At 43.3% G+C, this 20,732-nt stretch overlaps 1 protein-coding gene across 1 annotated transcript in view; it reads left to right on the plus strand.

Annotated features, from left to right (window-relative positions):
• Nucleotides 1–20,732, plus strand: part of ADAMTS2 (ADAM metallopeptidase with thrombospondin type 1 motif 2) — a 354,592-nt gene that overhangs the window by 139,487 nt on the left and 194,373 nt on the right. Inside the window, exon 3 of the mRNA XM_056861689.1 lies at nt 17,829–18,000. Coding sequence (XP_056717667.1) covers nt 17,829–18,000 — 172 coding nt within the window. The remainder of the gene's footprint in view (nt 1–17,828; nt 18,001–20,732) is intronic.

Raw genomic sequence — 20,732 nt, forward strand, 5'->3', positions numbered from 1 at the left:
GATAGAGGATATCTGAGCCTAAAGCCAAGGAGACGTTTGCGGCGTAATTCCCCTCGATGCCGGTGGGACCACACCCAATGTTTCAGAGAAATTGGGGGTCAAACCGCTCTTCGTGGCTGCAGGGGTATTCCTGCTTCCCAGTCCACTATTTAGGAACCTGGGTGGTGGTGGTGCAGGGTTGCACCCCAAATTCGAACATTTCTTGGGTCCCTTGGGAGCTCCCGAGGAACGTGGCGCTCGGATCAGCGTCTCTACCGGAAGTCGAGAGAACTGTGACTGGCCCGTGGCTCCTTTAATAAAAGTAAGCATGGATAGAATCAGCAGCAGAGTTACTCAAAAAGCTTTAGTGAATTACAGTGCCATTCTAAGTTAAGTTACACCCTTCTGAGCCAACGGACTTAAGCAGACTTGAAGGGGTGTGACTCTGCTTAGGATGATGCTGTAAGGATCCTAACTTTCAGTCCTCTCCTCAGTACAATGGCATAAAGAGCTATGGAAGACATTATGTGAAGATCTGTCTGTTATGCCAGAATCCCATGCAGAATGCGGATCCATAATGATTCAGGCTAGCTAACCAGGGTTCCCCAAACCTTTTAAGTCACAGAGCCCCTACAGTGTTTTGAAAACTTGTTGGAGCCCTAAAATATAATGTTTAGTTAAATAGCTTCCCAAATAGGCATTGTTTTAGAATGCTATTTTTATTTCTTGAATATTTCTTATAAATTCTTTCCTCCCACAAAAATTATCAGAAAATCAGTAACAAAATAACAGGGTCATTGTTTGAATAATCATTTTTTTCAGATTTTAATGGGAAGAGTGTGCTTGTTTGTTTTTCTTTGCAAATCCATTTAATATCAGCAATAGTTCTGGAAAAACTGGATTATTATATAAGGTGCAGGATTGAGTCTGATCCTCTCTTTTGTTTTTATTGTGGTGTAATGCAAAAGTCCAATTTCACACAAGGGGAGAGAGAAGCTTATGAACTTCATGTTTCACAACACTTTAGAATCGTATTGTTCCAAAAACGAATTAGTGGAAGTTTACTGAAATTTTGTTTGGCCTGGCGATCAGAAGTCATATTGATCAGTCTCTCATAATCTTGAGTCAATAGGACAAGTGGTTTGGCTGTTATTAAAAATGGATTTCTGACCCAGGAATTGTTGAGGTTTGTGGGAAGAAAGTATTGTAAAAGAGAGGAGTTCAAGTCACACAAATGCTGTACGAAGTCATTGCAAATATCTTCATCAAGAATGGAACTGGTTTCACTCAAAAAGTCATTCAGCATAGGAAAGCAATAATTCTCTTCTATGGATGAGAGCCAACATTCCAGTTTCCACAATAGCGATAAAAGTTTCTTTTATGTTGAAAATGTTCACATGTCTTCCTTGCAGCAACAGATTAATTTCATTCAGCTTGGTGAAATTATCTGCAAGGCATGCAGGTCTCAGCAGCCATGAGTAATTTGTCAAACCACCAGACAGTCTATGTTCATGAGGAAGCTCAAAAATCTTATAATCCTTTATGATAACCACCTCACCTCTGTATGTTGAAGGAACTTTGTATGCTGGCTGCCCATTTCTTCACACAGAATTTTCAGCAGTTTAGAATGAAGCGGTCTAGTTTTTTTTAACATAATTAATTATTTGCACTGCCTTGTCCAGAACTTTTTAAAAGATGTACAGTCAAGAACTTGTCAGTGGAGAACACAACTTGCCCCCATACACAAAGGGCCACTCTAAGGGAGTGTCTCAAAGCCCCTTTCCCCCCCCCCCACACATGGAGGCCTGGGAAACACAGAGGAAGGTGCTCCAGTCTTGTTTGTGGCTGCAAGCAGCAAGCAATACCGCAGCAAGCGAACAAGCAAGCAGCAGCAGCAAAGCACAGAGCACTAAGTCTTACCTGTATGTGGTTGAAGCACCAAGGTGTGGGTGGAAAGCATGGACCAATCGCCTCCTCCTGACAATAGTGTGAAAATAACACATGTGGGGAAAGGAAGGCAGTGCACAGCCCAATAAAAAGACGAAGACTGACATCCCATTCCTGGGGGGGGGGGGAGGTTGCGCAGCAGCCGGGAGTGGCGCAGTCACGCTGCCGCCAAAGAGGATTCCCAGTCGCTGCAGAGAAGAAAAATCTATTTTTTAAAATTAAAAATAGGAAAAGGGCAAAAAAGCCCCACTGATATTAGCAGGGCTACGTCACCCAAAAAGGTGGCGCTGCCACGCTAAGGGGCATTCCAGGGCTGAAAGGTGTGAGGAAACTGCCTAAAGGTAGCTCCATCCGTGGGAACACCCTGGACTGCCCCCTCCCTGCTGTCCTATGTCAGGTCCTAGAAACACAGCAGACTGAAAGTATTGCTTTGTTGATCAGTCCAGGCAAAGGTAGATGGCCAAGTTCCTGGTATTCATAATACAATGTGCAACATGGTTTCCTTCTGTGCTATGCCTGAAGAGATCTCAGACTTGAATATATATATGTGCAGTATGTTGCATATTGAGATGTTAAGATTTCTGGTTTGTATGCATTTTTTAAAGAGACACTATTGTTCTTCTCCATGTGGCTTGTAGGATTTGCCTAAACACAGAAGAACTTTGCATCCCAATTCTCAGATTGCTCTGGGGAGTAAACATGCAGATCACTTTGGTATAGGGATGCCAACCTCCAGGTACTAGCTGGAGATCTCCTGCTATTACAACTGATATCTAGCTGATAGAGATCAGATCACCTGAAAAAAATGGCCACGGGCAATTGGACTCTATGGCATTGAAGTCCCTCCCCACCCCAACCCCCACCCTCCTCAGGCTCCTCTTCAAAAACCTCCTGCTGGAGGCGAAGAGGGACCTGGCAACCCTACTTCGGTAGGAGTCATTCCTCTCAGGCAGTGGGAGCAACGGTGCTGGTCTTGGGCCCATTCTCATACTTGGGTAGTTCCTACAATCACTTCAGCATAGATTAAACCCAAGTTTTATTTGGTGTGTTTGGAAGAGTTGACTGAAGTAGTGTTATAAATGTTTCGTATTGTGTTCTGCCCTTATCCTTTTAGTTAGTTCCTGTCCCCAGCACAAATTAATTTCAGGTTTATATACATATAATTCCTTGCTTATTGTATGCTCAAAATTGAGATGTACATCTCAGTGCGTGTGGTAAGAATGAAACTTACACGTGCTCGTGCTAATGAGGAGAAAATGAGCATTAATTAAAGCTGGAGGTACAGTCTGAGTCTGAACTCTGGAGCCTTTGAGAAGCAGCTGTAGATGCTGTGCAGGTTTACTTCATTATGGATATAGAACATTGAAACTGTGATGTGAATGTGAATGAGGAGACAATTAAGGCACTTGCAGAGTGTTCAGCCAGAGGAGACATTTAATTAGTGGTAAGGCCTCAAACGGTAAAACCTAGCGATTGCTGTCAATTCCAAATATGCTGGCAAATTAAACTTTTAAAGGAAGCCAAGTGAATGTAAAAGACATTGGCAAAATTGGAAGGGACAGTGAGAACAATAGTGCCTGTTTCACTGAGTTCTTAGTATGTTTGTGGTGAATAACTAGGGTTGCCAACCTCCAGGTGGTAGCTGGAGATCTCCCGCTATTACAACTGATCTCCAGGCGACCGAGATTAGTTCCCCTGGAGAAAATAGCCACTTTGGCCATTGGACTCTAGAGCATTGAAGTCCCTCCCCTCTCCAAACCCCGCCCTCCTCTGACTCAACCCAAAATCTCCAGGTATTTCCCAACCCGGAGCTGGCGACCTTGTGAATAACAACACTTTCTTTTGGGGAGAATGTTTACATATAGAAGGAAATATACGTCAAGGTCAAGAAAGTACATTTGCCCTCACAGCAAATGTGAAGGAATATTTCACATAATAGTGAATATCAGTACATTGGTTTTAGTTTAGAGAATTATATTTGAACTATTTGGCTTGGGTAGATCATTGTGTGAGTATAAAGTGCCGTCAAGTCGCAGCCTGCTTATGGCGACCCCTTTTGGGGTTTTCATGGCAAGAGACTAACAGAGGTGGTTTTGCCAGTGCCTTCCTCTGCACAGCAACCCTGGCATTCCTTGGTGGTCTTGGCAGGGCCAAAATCTGTTAGTGAGCTTTCATAATTCACAAATATAATGTGTGTCAAAGTGATAATAGCTTGATGCCAAAGGATGGTGATCTGTTCACATTCAGTCTATATAAGTGAGGGAGTAAGCCTAATCAGGTCTACTTGGAATACTCAGAAGTAAATCCCATTTTATTCAGTGGGGCTTACTTCCAAGAAAGTGTTCTTAGTATTGCATTCTGTGTAGCCCCATTCACTCCAGTTTGCACACAGCAAAGGCCAAACTCTTAACCAAGGTTAGCAGAAACAATGCCTTGCTTCTCAAGGTCAGCAAACATAACTGAACTGACTAGAATAACATACAGATTAATGCTTTGCTGTCACATTGTGTATGGGGAGGGGCCGTGGCTCAGTGGTAAAGCATCTGTTTGGCATGCAGAATGTCCCAGGTTCAATCCCTGGCATCTCCAGTTAAAGGGACTAGGCAAGTAGGTGATGTGAAAGACCTCCATCTGAGACCCCGGAGAGCTGCTGCCGGTCTGACTAAACAATACTGACTTTGATGGGCCAAGGGTCTGATTTAGTATAAGGCAGAGTCACGTGTTCAATAATTTATAATAATAATGTAGTATTGATAATGACCCCACCTGACTCTTAAATGTATGAAACTCAAAGCAATTCTTAAAATACATGAATGAAAAATATATTCTAATTGTCAAAAACTGATATGTTATTCTTTAAATTTTATGTTGCTTTTGGGAAGTAGATTGCGAAAGATATAACTAAAAGTAAATTAACGCAAATAGAAATGAAATTAAAATTAAAAAGCCCATGAGCCAGTACAAACCATGTCACTGTGAAAACATGAAATCCAGTGGCACATTAAAGACTAACAATATTTATTCCACCATGAGCTATTATGAATCAGGAGAAGGAAAGATGGTTGCAAATAGTCTTGTAAAGTCTTTACGAATATTGTTATTTCAGCATGGACTAGGAAGGCAGCAACAAAATTTTAAAAAGAGTCAGAAATGTGCTTGTACTTAAAGCTGTACATGCATGCGTACATTTCTGCAAATAAATAATGCAAACATTTCTGTCTTGGGAGCCAACTTTTTATATTGGAATAGCATTCACAGTGGAAAAGTTCTTCTCCTGCTTGTGATATTGAAGCAGATACAGCCAAGACAATTGGGACTACTTTTGCATATATCACTTACTCCCGTTGGTCTGCTGCACCCCCTCAGAAAGGCAATAGGTCCCAACAGTATCTTCTATAGCTGCCCTGGCTCAGATTTCTAAAGAAGACCCAGAAGCTATCTGTGAAGTTTCTGTAAAATGGCAGCTGTGCCTCAGTTAATAAGATAGTTAGAAGACAGTTCAAATAACATTAGTATTTGCAGATATTCCTAAACTAGTCCCCTTCCTTTATTTCTGCAGCTGGAAAGTTAATAATGCAAGACCCTAGTTCTGTTTCATTCTCATGGAGTTACTTCAGTGGTTTTGCTGAATGTCTCACTGAGGTTCCCCTTTCTAGAACTGAAAGCGGGACGTGCCCCTCTATGTTTTAGTCATCTAGAAATCATCCAAACAAAATTGTTCTAACTTTACAATGAGCAGTAGTTCGGGTTGCCAACCTCCAGGTAGTAGCTGGAGATCTCCTGCTATTACAACTGATCTCCAGCCGATAGAGATCGGTTCCCCTGGAGAAAATGGCCACTTCGGCCGATTGATTCTATGGCATTGAAGTCCCTCCCCAAACTCCACCCTCCTCAGGCTCCACCCCCAAAACCTCCTGCCGGTAGTGAAGAGGGACCTGGCAACCTTAGTAGTAGTGATATTTAGTATAGGCCTTTTAAACATTATTGGTGGTACAAACAGTGGTGCGAGACATGATAGGCAGCACCGAGGTATATTTGCACATGCCAGCATCTTCTGCACTTGCTTGCACACACTGGTTATGCCACTTGTTGTAGCAGAAAACTTGGTTGTACCACTAGATATTTTTATATCAGAAATATTATTATGAAATGGCTCTCTGTGTGGCAGGGTTGCCAGTGTCTAGGTGGGGCCTAGAAATCTCCTGGAATTGCAACTGATCTCCAACCTACAGTCATTAGTTCCCTCTGGAGAAAAGGGCTACTTTGAGGGAGTGGACTGTATGGTATTATACCCCAGTGTGGTCCCTCCCCTCTGCAAACCTTGCCCTTCATATTCTTCAGGAATTTCCTAACCCAGAGTTGGCAGCTCCACTGCATGTCACTGTGTAGGAGTGTATGGGATTGTTTGTGGGCCCTGGTGGATAGAGGATGAGAAGTGTTGTATTTCATTAATATGTTTAGTGCACATGCGCATAGACTGTCTTGTAATCTTCTTCCCTCTTTAAAAAGAGGGAGGAGCCTAAAATTTCATATGGTGGGCCTGACTACCAAAATGGGATAACAAAACAATGCAAGCTTCTGATATTTTGCCCTTTAAACATATCCAGTATCCCCTAGTACAGCTTTGAATTGTTCTGGATGACTCAGGTCTAGGGTTGTCAACTCTGGGTTGGTAATTTTGGGGGTAGAGTCTGAGGAGGGCAGGGTTTATGGAGGGGAGGGACTTCAATGGGATATAATGCCATAGAGTCCACTTTCCAAAGTGGCCATTTTCTCCAGGGGAACTGATCTCTGTCACCTGGTGATAAGGTGTAAGAGTGGGATATCTCCTAGAAGAAACATTATAGCGTGTGCAAATTACCCACACACACACACACACATACTGAAGCTCCTGCCAGTGGCAAGGAGGGACCTGGCAACTAGGGCTGTTGAATTAAAAAAAATTCAGTATAGTTCGGATTCGGCTGAATTCAGCCCGTTTAGATTCGGGATATGCCGAAGTCCGAACTCCCCCGCTTCGGGTCCGTGCAATTCGGCGGGAATTCAAAGTTCGGGAAAATTTTTTGGCCAAATAAAGCCATTAAAAACACAACAGCGCCTTTCCGCGGCTCTGGGGGGGATTTTTGGGGGTAGAGGTCCCAAACTTTCAGCGGAGCTTCAAAGGACGTTTCTTGAAAGACCCCCCAAGTTTTGTAAAGATTGGGTCAGGGGGGGCTGAGATATGGGCCCCGAAAAGGGTCCCCCCACCCTTAATGTGCATGTCTGAGCAGAGCTTGCCGCCCACGCACAAAGCTCCCAGCCCCGACAAACAGCTGAGAAGTTTGCAAAGCATTGCAACACGACTGCAGAGCAACACAACCTTGTAAGCAACACCTTTGCAACTGTGCAAAGCAACACCCGACACCTGGGAGTTTGCAAACCATGGAAAGGGACAGAGGCAGCTAGCTATGCATAATGAGCAGGAGGGGTTGAATTTCCCCTTTTGCATGGGACTCCAAATGCATTCTTTAAGTCACCATTTGAAAACCAGTTTTGAGCAAGCATCCAAATAGACCTAACTGCTCTTATGAATGAGGGAAAACCTGAAGACACACAACTGAAACCTCCCCTCAAACCAGGGAGAGAGAGACTCGAGGGGGAACACCCCCCCAAGCAGAACCGGCAAAAGCCCCCTTTGGCTTCCCCCACCCCACCCACAGAAACTGCTCCCCCCCCCACACACACACAGGAGAAAAATTATAGATTAAAGCCCCCAAAGGGGTCTTACTGTGGCTGTCTTCAGTTCCATCAGGAGGGGCTGGGGAGGACTTGTAATCCAAGACGATTCCAATTAGGCACGGGACGTTTTGCTCTGGAGATGCACACAGGATCAGCTGATCCATTCATCCCAAAAGGGGAAAGGGGAAAGCCCATATCTTGGGACCCCCTGACCCAATGTTTACAAAACTTGGGTGGCCTCTTAAGAAGACTTGTCTGAAGCTCCGCTCAAAGTTTGGGATCTGCCCCCCAAAAAATGCGCCCCCTGCAGCCACGGAAAGAGAAAAGGGGGGAGCCAATATTTCTGCCCCCACTGAACCCATCTTTACAAAACATGGGTGGTATCTTAAGAAGGGTTGTCTGAAGCTCCACTGAAAGTTTGGGGTCTGTACCCCTAAAAATGAGCCCCCTGCAGCCAAGGAAAGAAAAAAGGGGGGAGCCCATATCTCGGGACCCCCTGACCCAATGTTTACAAAGCTTGGGTGGTCTCTTAAGAAAGCTTGTATGAATCTCTGCTGAAAGTTTGGGGTCTGTACCCCCAAAAATACGCCCCCTGCAGCCACAGAAAGGAGCGAATGTGCACAAGCACCCACACACACACACACACACGAGGATTTCCCTCTCTCTCTCTCTCTCCCCGGCCGGGCCGCACATCAGCTGATTCCTCCATTACTCAATCCTGACTGATTGGCCAGAAGAAGACCCAGCTTGGCCACCGATTGGCCGGGGGAGGAGAATGCTGCTTACTGACGGTTATGCTGCTTACTGCCGCCACGAATTGGCCGGATTTATTCGTGAACTCCCGAACTCACTGAATTCGGCTCCCCCGGTTGCCCTCCATTTTTGAGTTCGGTTCGTCCCAAACTAAAAACCACCGATCCAGGGGAAATTCGGCTGTTTTTCAGTTCGGGCCGAACCGAATCAACAGCCCTACTGGCAACCCTATCTGTTCTGGGTATGTATTTGGCATGTTTAGCTGAGAGACAAGGCCAACACTGATTGTAGCCTGCAAAAGCATCTTCCATGATCTTTTGGTCAGGGCTAGAAACTGCTTTCCTGTGTTTCTGGCTGTATCTGACAATGCTAATGGTCATGGTAAATGCAATGACATAGGAATGAAATAGTGCATTTAGCAGTTTGGCATGTGTGATCAATAAGCAAAAAAAAAAGGAAATCTATACTTTTTTACTTGGGTGGCTCTTTTGCTATCTCAGCCCATTTTCAAATAGCTGACATTACATCACTGACAGTGCTTCTTCAAGTGTATTAGAGAAGGAGAGAGAGTGGGCCCTGAGGCTTGTGTTCCGTCAGTGCATGCAAGATTAAAAAATTTTTTTAAAGATCAACCAGCTTTGAAGGTTGATGTTTGTGATCCCACTTGGATAAGATAAAGGAAATAGTTTTTATTAAACTGTAGAGCAGAAAGAGCACTGCATAGGTGTATGGATTTGAGCAACTCCTTGCTGCCTCTGCTACTTCTCCTGTACCTAGGGTTGCCAATTAGTGCTGTTGAAATTAAAAAAAAATCGTTAAAATTTGGGTTTGGGTTTATTGGCCCTCAAATCCAGGGAATTTCAATTCAATTTATTATGGTCATTTGACCAGCATTATAAAAATACAAGAATGAATATCGTCGGCCTTACTAAGAAGGTCAAGACAAATTTGAAAACAAACCTTAAGAACATTATCAAAAAGGAGTATGACCATTATTGAAATAAATAAATTAGAATTAAAAAGTTACAGCTGTAATTTCCGAACCCTACATATCAACATGCAGTATCTAGTGACCTTGATCGAGACCTGGGGATTATTGTCTGCTAACAAGTGATCCACTTTAGTTTTGTTCGTTTTTCCAGAGAGTTTTTCTAGCAAAGGGTTAATCATTTTAATTCTAGCCTCCCTGTAGAAGATACACCGTAGGAGCATATGATCGATCATTTCCACCTCATGGAGCAGGCATGGGCACTTTCTTTCTACAAAAGGGATCTTCTTAAATTTGCCTTCAAGAACCGCAGAGGGGAGTGCCGCACACTTGGCAAGGGTGAATGCTCTCCTGATGTTATTGGATTCCAATGTGGCCAAATAGTCCGCTGGGGCGACCACATATTTGGCACTCTGTGGGCATATGAAATCTGGTGTTCTAGATATATCAGCTTGATGCTCAGTGTCTTCAATCCTCTGCCTGATCAGCTGTTTTGCTTGATCAAGCCCACTCCTTAGGAGGGCTTGAGGGGATAAACCTAAGTTCCTAACATAATTCAAAACAGCCCGTAGCCATTTTGACTGGAAATTATCTCTAAATATCAGGGGGGAAAGGCCCTGAGAATTCAGATTTCCTTTTAGCTATAAACAAGTGGCCATAATACCGACCCTGGCCTCCATCCTTATCATTCCAGTTTCTAATCTGATCCAGGCATTTGAGACACTTTTTGGAACCTTTAAGATCGCTCTCAGAAATTTGGATTGGACTCTCTCCAATGGGGTGTAACAGGAGGAGGGTGAGCCCAAAAAGGAGCCATATAGGAGCTGAGCCATAGTTTTTGCTTTATACAGTTTCAAGGCTGCGGGAATAGAGTGACCACCATGTGATCGTAGAAATCTAACTATACTATTTGCAGATCTTTTTCCCTGATCCGCCACATTTTTATAATGGTTAGTCTTAGATCCCGTTGCTTGAACCATAACCCCCAGGTACTTAAAACTGGGTTTATTGGCCATTTTTTAATTTGGGAAAACCCAAATGCCGAATTCCCCTATACCAGTAAAGGTAGGAATTCGGCTTTAAATTCGGTTTCCTAATAATTCCCCTAATAATTTGGCCATTTAAACCCATTTAAACCCATTTGTGGCTTTTTGCGGCTCCTGGGGGGGCATTTTGCAGGTAAAGGTCCCACATTTTCAGGGACTCTCCTTGCAAGAACCCCCATGTTTGGTAAAGATTGGGTCAGGGGGGTCTGGAGTTATGGGGTCTGGAAGGGGTCGCCCCCATCCTCCTCCATATAAATGCATTGTGGCTGTGGTCAGACTTTTTAATACGATCCCAATGGAGAAGCTGGGCTTTAAACGGTGGGTGGGAAAGTTCACCGGTGCCTCCATAGAGATACAATTCGATACACTTTGTCTCTATGATGGTGTGGGGGGAACTTTCCTACCGTTTAAAGCCCAGCTTCTCCACTGAATACATTGAAGAGATCAGATTAAAGAGTCTGAACACAGCAAAATAAAAACATACAAGCCTGTCTGAAGAGTGTGGAAGTCTTGGAGGGTCTGGAGAGGTACAAAGGAGAGAACACAGCTACATTCTGAGCCAGGTGATTCCAGGTGGTGATCGAAGGGAGAAGAAAGAAAAAGCAGTACAGAGACCAAGACCGGCTCTAGATCTCTGGTTTCCCCCACCCCTGTAATGAGCACAGAGGCAGAGGGTGGATGATCCAAAAAAACTGCTGCAGGGTTCTGGGGTTTGGGGGGCTATATTTATACAGTAAAAATGCTGGAAGCAGGGTAGCTAGTATGCTCTAAGGCCAGGATTAGAGCCAGAAAGTTGAAGTCTGTTGGTTAATTTGGATTTAACTGCTAGGTGGGAAAATGTATGCATAGCAAGTAGAGTTGCCAAGTCCCTCTTTGCCACCAGTGGGAGATGTGTGGGGTGGAGCCTGAGGAGGGCGGGGTTTGGGGAAGGGAGGGACTTCAATGCCATAGAGTCCAATTGCCAAAGCAGCCATTTTTTCCAGGTGAACGGATCTATATCAGCTGGAGATCAGTTGTAATAGCAGGAGATCTCCAGCTAGTACCTGGAGGTTGGCAACCCTAAATTAGCAAGGTGGCACACACACAAAAAGGAGGAACTGGGGGTTAGTGACTGGAATGAACTGTTCGCTTGGTGGTCTGGAAGGTGGACAAAAGACTGGGAGTGTGTGGATTACTGTGTCCAGGAGGAATAACAGGCTTAAGATGGGGTGATTGCTGGCTAGATCCTTCCGTGCATTGAGGGTGGGTTAGCATAGTCAACTGTTGAGACATTGGCAGAATTTGAAGTGGGGGAGTGACTGATTTGATTACTTTCCAGTAGATGCATTTAGGCTGCTTCCATTTTGTTATGATAGAGTTGCTTTCAAGCTAGATGGAATTTTACTGGAACCCTGTCTGGATTTAATGCCTCTCATATTATGAACCTTGGGAGAGCCTGAGGTAGGAAATAGACACATGGCCAAATCTGGGGGTTCCCTTAGTGAGGTCCCCTTGAACCACATCAGGGCCTCCTGCTTCACCCATTGTTTCTTCCCATTGCCAATACAATACTATTTATTTGTGCCTACCCATGTGAGACAACGGCATTGCCTCTAGAGGTATGCCTGTGTGATATCAAGTTGTACTAGAAGGAGCAGGCAGAAGGAGCAAGAAAATCTGGGCACGTGGTAGGACAGCCCTAGCTATTATGAATAATAATTTATATGATTATACAGTATACACAAGGTATTTTTAAAAATGCCATACATTTGGGTTGTTTCTACAGACATTTAATTTCATGTGGATAGCTTGTTCAATATTTTGCTTCATTCAACCTAAACAAACTACATTTTCTTTTGCAAGAGAGCATGACATACCCCTGGGAGGAAATTATGTCTTGTTTGTCAAATCCATTTTTTTTACTGTAGGTTGCTAGACTTTCCTGCTTTGGTTGGTGTACTTAGTTGTTCTGTAATTCTTTCCATTTATTTTGCTGTGTTATGCCAAATATCAGTATTACACTGTACCTGGAAACCCAAAATTAATATTCCAGGAAAGGATCCCTGTGGATTCCAAACTTGCAATTGAACGTAGCAAGAAAGAAAGCAGATTGATTGATCTCATCGTGAACTGATGTCACAATCAGCATGGTTCTCAGTGATGTGGTAGGATACAGCTGAGTATTAGGCTACTGGCGGGCGGGTGGGTAAGATGTCATCAGGCATCTATAGCCAGCTAGTGGGCAATGTGGAAGAGAAAGGTGGATGCTTTGTGATAGTGGGGAAGGGTCAGAACAGGCATTCCTATTTCTCATTTGGTATGCTATCCTGTCACACTTTCTCAGGTTCAAGTACTACTGAAGTCAATGAAATGTATCTGTAACTGTTGGCAGTCAAGAAGTCATTTCCATGGAATCTAGGTAGCATGTGCCCTCAAATATTTTAAAAATATTCTTCAGTCTTCAGCCATTTCAAACACATTCCTGCTGTAGCAGAGTGCCAAGCCCTGGGCAGTGTTGGTCCAACTGGCAGAGGACTCCATCTGCCCTTAGAGCTTGGAGCCACAGTCTCTCGGTGACTGCTTCACCACTAACTCTCAATACAAAGTTCCTCTCATGAGCTGGTTGGAGCTCTCCTCCTTGGCACCTTCCAGCTGAACTCTTCAGCTTTCCTAAGTCTGTTCTCCTGAGGTGGTGCTCATCTTTTTTTAGAAACTTATGGAGGCTTCCACAGAGGCAGGGAATATCTTGGATCCAACGGAGCAGCATTTCCAGAGGATATTTTGAACTGCAGCAGGAAGGGAGAAGTGAGAAAGTTACAAGGGGGGTTACCGCACTTTGTATTCCCAGCGATGTATTAAGAGTTTGAAAATGTTATAAAAAACATCGCTTTAAAAGGGTTTTTGGATACCACGGCTAATGAATGGTTGGAAGACGTCTTCACAGCTAAATAATTCTGTCTGTGAAAATACTCCACTGTATTCAAGCCTGTGACTGTATATCTAATGTACCTATGGATGCAGGGTTTGAAAGTGGCTTTCAGGAATGCACGTGCCTAGGGGCAGCATCATTGGTGTGATGCAGAAGCCATTCTAAATTGTTTCCGTAACCGGTTTTAAAAAAGGGGGACATTTTCTTCCTATTATCTCACCACGAAAACTCTTTTCAACCCATAATTGACTGCTTATACATAGGTTTGGAATTTGCATCCCATCACATGTTGAAATGTGTAACAAAACTACATTTAAGGCTGACTTTTTCTTGTCCAAGTACTTTAAAAATAAATCAGGTCTTCTCAGTTTAGTGCCTGCTAATCATTCTGGCTTGTTTTGTCTGCTTAGCCCAGGGGTCCCCAACCTTTTTGAGCCTGTGGGCACCTTTGGAATTCTGACACAGCACGGTGGGCACAGCATGCTGCAGGAGGCAGAGCCAGCCACAAAATGGTTTCTGTGGCTTACCTTCAGTCACACAGTGACAGTCTTTGTGCTGTGGTGGCAGCTGCTGCCAAAGCAACATTTGTAACAATCTGCACAGCCAATCAGATCTTCAACAGCCAGTCAGAAGCCTTGCTGGGAAAAAGCCCTACCTGGCTAACCCACTTTCTAAAAGCAGGTGTTGGGCACCAGGATAGGTGTTAGTGGGCTCCATGGTGCCTACAGGCACCATGTTGGGGGATCCCTGGCTTTGCCAGTTTTCTCTTTTCCTGTGTTGAATGTGAACTCGGTCTAAATTCGAATAAGGAAAGTGGGGACATGGGGGGCTCCAAAGGCAATGGTGTGACGTCACTTCTGGGAAAAACTCAGAATTGATGTCATGCCTCTCTTGGGATCACTGAAAACTCTGCGGGAAAATAATTTCCCGTGATTTTCCGTGATGTCACCATTGGCCCAATAGCGGCTTTTTGTATTTTTTTTGCAGGGGCTTGGCAGTCCTAGCCAAAATATGTCCACTCCCAACTTTGTCTTTATTAGCTGCCGTGCTGCTTCTGCACCATTTGAAAAAGTGTCCTCACTGGTGGTTAACCATTAGGGTTGCCTATTCCGGGTTGGGAAATATCTGGAGATTCTGGGGGCAGAGCCTGAGGAGGGCAGGGTTTGGTAAAGGAGGGACTTCAATGCCATAGAGTCCAATTGCCAAAGCAGCCATTTTCTCCAGGTGAACTGATCTCTATCAACTGGAGATCAGTTGTAATAGCAGATCTCCAGCTAGTACCTGGAGGTTGGTAACCCTGTTAACCATGCCGGTGTTATGCTGTCATGAAGCTACATAACTAAGCAGATGGTGACAGAAGCCTCACCATGACCTTGCCTCTGAATGAATGGAGTGTACCCCCCCATCCCAGGCCAGTGCTTCTAGGGCAGTGATGGCGAACCTTTTAGAGACCGAGTGCCCAAACTGCAGCCCAAAACCCACTTATTTATCGCCAAGTGCCAATGCGGCAATTTAACCTGAATACTGAGGTTTTAGTTTAGGAAAAACAACTCATACGTTAACATCTTTTGCCTTAAAAGAAAAACACAATAACCGAGCTTTCAATGATACAAACAACTTTTTATTGAAAGGTAAAAGTTTGCATTTGGCATGCTTTTGAACAATTAATGTGATTTTTGCTGTTGTGTGCATGCTGATAATTTGTCCATCCTTGGCTCATACTTTGTAAGTTTGAGAGCAACACATGCAGCACTTAGGTCATCTGTTAGTCTGTTTCTGGTGTCAGATTTGATATAATTCAAAGCTGAAAACAGCTGCTCACAAGCATAAGATGATCCAAACAAAGTAAGGAAAGCAATCCCAAGTGCTTTCATTGACTTAAAATTATTTGGCAGAGAATTCTACACTTTAAGGATTTCATTTTCAGAACTAACTGTTCTATCCTTTGTCATCCCCCTTCCACTGCAGACCGCCACATCGTACTTAACACTGTCCCTGGGTGTTCCTCGAAGTATTTGGACGCTATAGTAAGAGGGCAGAGGAGGCAAAGTTTCATTCCAGTGCAATATTTGGCATTTTTTATCATCTGTGTTCTGTTTTCAGTAGATATCCATTTTATAATAGATGTGGTCAGACATAACCAAAAATGTGTCGTTTTCCTTGCATAGTATATGTTTTCACAGCTAATTATTTTAATCTGTTACTATTTATGGGAAAGGATTTCTGTACATTAACATTATGTGCTTTATCATCTTGATATGGTAAACATTTCAACTATGGTCGATTTTGGGTCTACATGGAAGGCCTGTCTTTATTCGACCAGACTCAGACTGGAAAAGGTTTCATTCTCAGAACTCAGTGATAGGGATAATAATTATTATTCACAATTCATTTTATAGCACTAAAAAAAAAAAAAGAGTGCCCCCATTAGTAAATAGTCTCAGCAAGGTCCCCTAAATCAGACATTAGGGAAGGGCTTTCAGTTCACATCAGATGGGTGTTCAGATGGAGCTGACTTCTGGTACCCTTCTTTTTAGAAATCAAATTGAAGGCAACTGTAGTTTTGCAACTAAACAATTGCGTATGGGTCTTTCTGGAGGATTTATGATCTTCAACCAGTTTAATTTCTTGGTGAAGTGATGCCACAAGACTGAGTTTTGAATAAATGTGCAGATGTCCGTATTTGCATCCTCAACAAGTTGCAACCAGATGGCGTATTGCACCAAATGGAGTTTGATTCTAAAATGTATACATCACTTGGCAGAGCAATCATATAAGAGTATTCTTGGGCCTGATGAGATTTTCCTAACATGAGCAGATCAGCCAACAGTTGGTTTAATTCATATCACCTTGTTGCAAGGTGACCCTGGCGGATACAGGATGTGTCTTTTGCAAGCCAGTGGAAACTTCCCTGCAGTGTGCATTGATTATGGTGACTGAAAAGCTGAACTCTTTTCTGATCCAGCTGATCGTTGTCTCTGCCCTGACCTGGATAGCCCCAGGCTAGCCTGATCTTGTCAGATCTCAGAAGCTAAGCAGGGCCAGCCCTGGTTAGTATTTGGATGGGCAACCTCCAAGGAGCATCAGAGTTGTGATGCAGAGGCAGGCAATTTCTGAACCATTTCTGAGCGTCTGTTGCCGTGAAAACCCTTTGGGGCTGCCATAAGTCAGCTGTGACTGGACGGCACAAAAATAGTTTTCGGTCAGGTACATAGAGCAATGGGCTGGCTGAGTTAAAGGTTTTCCTTACTGGTACCATGAGTTAAATTAATTGGGTGAATAGGCTTTCAGTGGCCTCTCCCATTGTTTAGTTTACCTGCATATGTGTCATATGTAGCAAAGTAAGCAATGCATTGAGTGGCAATAGCATATCTACAGCCCTTTGCCATATTGATACTTTGTCAATATCTTCCTTGCTCAATAACATGTCTTCTTGGGTACTAGGGTGCTTCTGCAGCTAACCCTATGTTCCCAAAGTGGCCAGAATACTAAAATTAACTGAATTATGGGTAACTGTACAACCTGCTAATGGTTATACGTTTGCAAATGTCCTTTCTTCAACAACTTGCATTGTGGTGCTTACTTTTTGGCATTTTTAAAAACATCCTTATACTTCCTAAATCTCGTTAAATATACGCTTCTTGTTTATAAAACTACTTTCCCTTCTTTATCTCCCACTCTCAGATTTATATGCATGCTGATCCATAGGAGTGTAACCTCTAAATTGGACTGTTAGTGCCAAAGGTAGCTTCTAAACTGTTGTCTGGAGATACTAATTTCCAGTCTTTAACAGCTTGTCACACCATACTACCTCTGTAGTACAAGTAGGGATGATTTTATACCTTTATGTGGTTAAAACTGTGTTTTGGTGAATCCTTTTACATAGTAATATTCATACAAATATTGAAGCAACCATGAGGCTGACAAAACCATGGCTGCTGTGCTTGTCTTAGGGAACAGGTGATGAAACTGAGACAGGCGGTCTCTTCTGTTGGATTGACTTGTATTTGCACAAGAATATGGGGGCTTTTTCAGTTGCACAGTTTGCAAACTCAAAGGAAGAAGTTTCCAGCTGTTAAGAGTTCTCTGTAATTCAAAAGCTTGCATACTCCTACATAAACAGATGCCATCTCAATGAACCGGACTGATAAAATTTAATATATTTTATCACATTAACTCTTGCATTGCAGGGATGGTCTGATCATGACTCCCTGTCCTTCCATAGCCTGATCCCAGCCTTTTTAAATTAGATTCCTGAAGAAATCCTTTCAATCTAATGCTTTACTGCTGCCCTTCCTTGTCAACCCGAGAGACACTGATGTTAAGTTTTCTTGCTCTAATAAAGAATTCACCTTGCTTACTCTCTGCATCCTGACTGCTCTCTGGAGAGTGCTGAAGTGTGCTTAAGCATATTGTGAAGGTTTATTCAAAATGTCTGCTGCATGGGCAGTAATTTGAAATGTTCAATCTTTTTGCCCTGTCACTTCAGGCTGGCATGATTCGCACAGACAAGGACGAGTTCTTCATTGAACCTCTGCAAAAGGGGAAGCAGGAGAAGGAGGAAGAGGAGGAGGAGGAAGGAAGGACACATGTGGTATATCGCAGGGCAGCTGCCGCCAAGAAAACACTTCCTAGTGAGCACCCAGATTTCCAGCACAGAGGTAAGGCTGAGATGTTAATGACAAGTTGTATTTAAAACACAGCTAAAAGCATGAACCCAGCAGTCAGTATAAGCTATCAACTACCACTGCCTTGGTGTCCTTGACAGGAGAAATCCATTCTCTTTCATTAGTACAGCTCAGCTGTTCAGAAGAAGTGAAGGAGATGAAGCAATTGAATTTCAAATACGGGAGCAACCAGCATTTTCCTGAACTATTCTGGTTCTGTTAAAATAAGCAGTGTAGGTCAACTGTGAATAAGGTTTAATTATTTATTTGCAACATTTCTGTCCTGCGTTATCTCATTGAACTCAAGGTGGCTCACAAAGCTGCAGCCAGTTTGTGAGGACATAAATTGTAACAGTCCAAACTAACAAGAGTAAAATACATTAAATACATATTCCAATTTAAAAGCCTTCAAGATTAAAAACACACAGGATAAACAAACATGCAGAAAGAGTGCAGCCAAATCTTCTGGAACAATTTATCCTCTGCCAAATATTCTCTGGTGGCCCCCACCTTGTGGAATGGCCTGCCTGAGGAGGCCAGGAAGGCCCCCACACTCCTGGCATTTCACAAATTATGTAAAACAGAATTGTTCTGGAGGACATTTTTTAATAAGGGCAATAGGACTATGTTATGATGCAGTGGTTCAAGAAAGAGATTTAATAAAGGAAACAGGATTGTGGGATACACTACTGTGTATAGCAGGGATGTCGAACCCATTTGTTACAAGGACCGGATATTACATAAATTTCACTTGGTTGAGCCCGGGCCATGACTCACCAGCCCAGATTGGGACTGGAGGGGGTGGCTGCCTTGGCTGGCTCGCAGGCCGTATAAGAGCTGTCAAGGGGGTGGATCTGGCCCATGGGACTTATGCTTGACACTCCTGATATATAGTATATATTATCTTTTTGCTATATGTATTATCATGCTCTCACTACGTTGTTATCTACCTTTGTATTTCCACCTTTTGGCACTGTTAACATACCATTCCTAATGCTTTTGCTTTGTTTTCAGATGTCTGTAATCCTGCTCCTATTGCTATGCTTATCAGATGTCTTATTTTATTGATTACACTGTCTTATATTGTGTAATCCACCTTTAAACTTAATGAGAAAAGTGGACTATAAATTATGTAAATAAAAAATAAAAATAATAAATAATAAGACTGCCTTACATGCTTTCCTAAGGATAGCAAATGAGATGTCCTCCTTTCCCACTCTGATAGGCCATTCCAAAGGAAGAAAAAAAAGAAGAGTAGGTATTATACCCCACTTTTTCTCTACCGTAAGGAGTCTCAGAGTTGCTTACAATCACATTCCCTTCCTCACCACACAACAGGCACCTTGTGAGGTAGGTGGGGCTGAAAGTGTTATTAGAGAACTGTGACTGGCCCAGGTCACCCAGCAGGTTTCTTATAGAAGAGTGGGGAATCAAACCCAGTTCTCCAGATTAGAGTCTGTCACTCTTAACCACTACACCATGCTGGCTCTCAAGTATGGGGCCCACCTCAGAAAAAAACTGTGACCCTGCTGTATCCACACAGGAAGTCCTAAAGGAAGACAAATTAAGGAGAAGGTTGTATGAAGAATCTAAAGTTGAACAATGCAGGCCATTATAAATGGGGAGGGGCGTATGCAGTATAAATTATTGCTATTGGAAGCCAGTTGTCATCAGAGTGGGACCTATGTTGTGGGGTTCCATAAGGTGCAGTTCTAACCCCCATGCTTTTCAATCTCTATGTAAAATCCTTAGGTCAAATTATTTGCAGTTTTGGGGTTGGTTGTCATCAATATGCTGATGATACCCAGCTCTATATATCCTTATTCAAATCTGCTGGTGATGCAGTAGTGGTCCTAAATCACCGCCCGGCTGCTTTAGTTAAATGGTAAGAGTGAACAAATTGAAACAAAACTTTGAAAAGACAGAGGTGATGCGGGTTGGGAAGGTGGAGGTCTCCCCACTTTTGATGGAGTTCAACTGACTCTTGCTGACTCAGTTAAAAGCCTTGGGGTTATACTGGATTCAACCATATTACTGGAAAAGCAAGTTAATGCTGCTGTAAAAACCACTTTCTACCAATTCAGCCTAGCCCGTAAGATGGCCCCTTACCTTGGTACGGCTGATATGGCCACTTGGATCCATACCACAGTAACATCAAGAATGGAATACTGTAATGCACTGTACACTGGTCTCCCCTCAAAATCTACTTGGAAACTCCAACTGGTGCAGAATGCTGTTGCTTGGCTATTATCAGGAGACAGAACATGCATATTACTACCTTTCTGAAGACACTCCATTGGATGCCCATTTGTAACTGGGCTCCATTTAAGGTATCACATTCAAAGACCTTCATGGCTTTGGTTCCTCTTATCTGTGGGGCCACCTCTCCCCCTGTGGTCCACCACAACAGCTTTGCTCATCTGAGAAGGGCCTTCTGCAGGTGCCAACCTGCAAATGGGCAAAATCAACAACTGCCTGTGCATGTGCTTTCTCCGTTGTGGCTCCTGCCTTATGGAATGGCTTGCCTGAGGAGTTCAGGAAGGCTCCCGCTCTCCTGGCTTGGTGCAAACTATGCAAAACTGAATTATTCAAGAGTTATTCTGAATTATTCTACACATGTAATAGAATTGCACTGCACAAAATAGTTTACAAACTTATTTGGACAAATGATTAGGGTCGGTGTTCTGTACTCCTACGTGTATAGCTTACTGTAAGTAGGATCCTTT

Source organism: Euleptes europaea, chromosome 1 (assembly GCF_029931775.1).
Source record: "Euleptes europaea isolate rEulEur1 chromosome 1, rEulEur1.hap1, whole genome shotgun sequence".
In the NCBI taxonomy this organism is placed as follows: Eukaryota; Metazoa; Chordata; class Lepidosauria; order Squamata; family Sphaerodactylidae; genus Euleptes; species Euleptes europaea.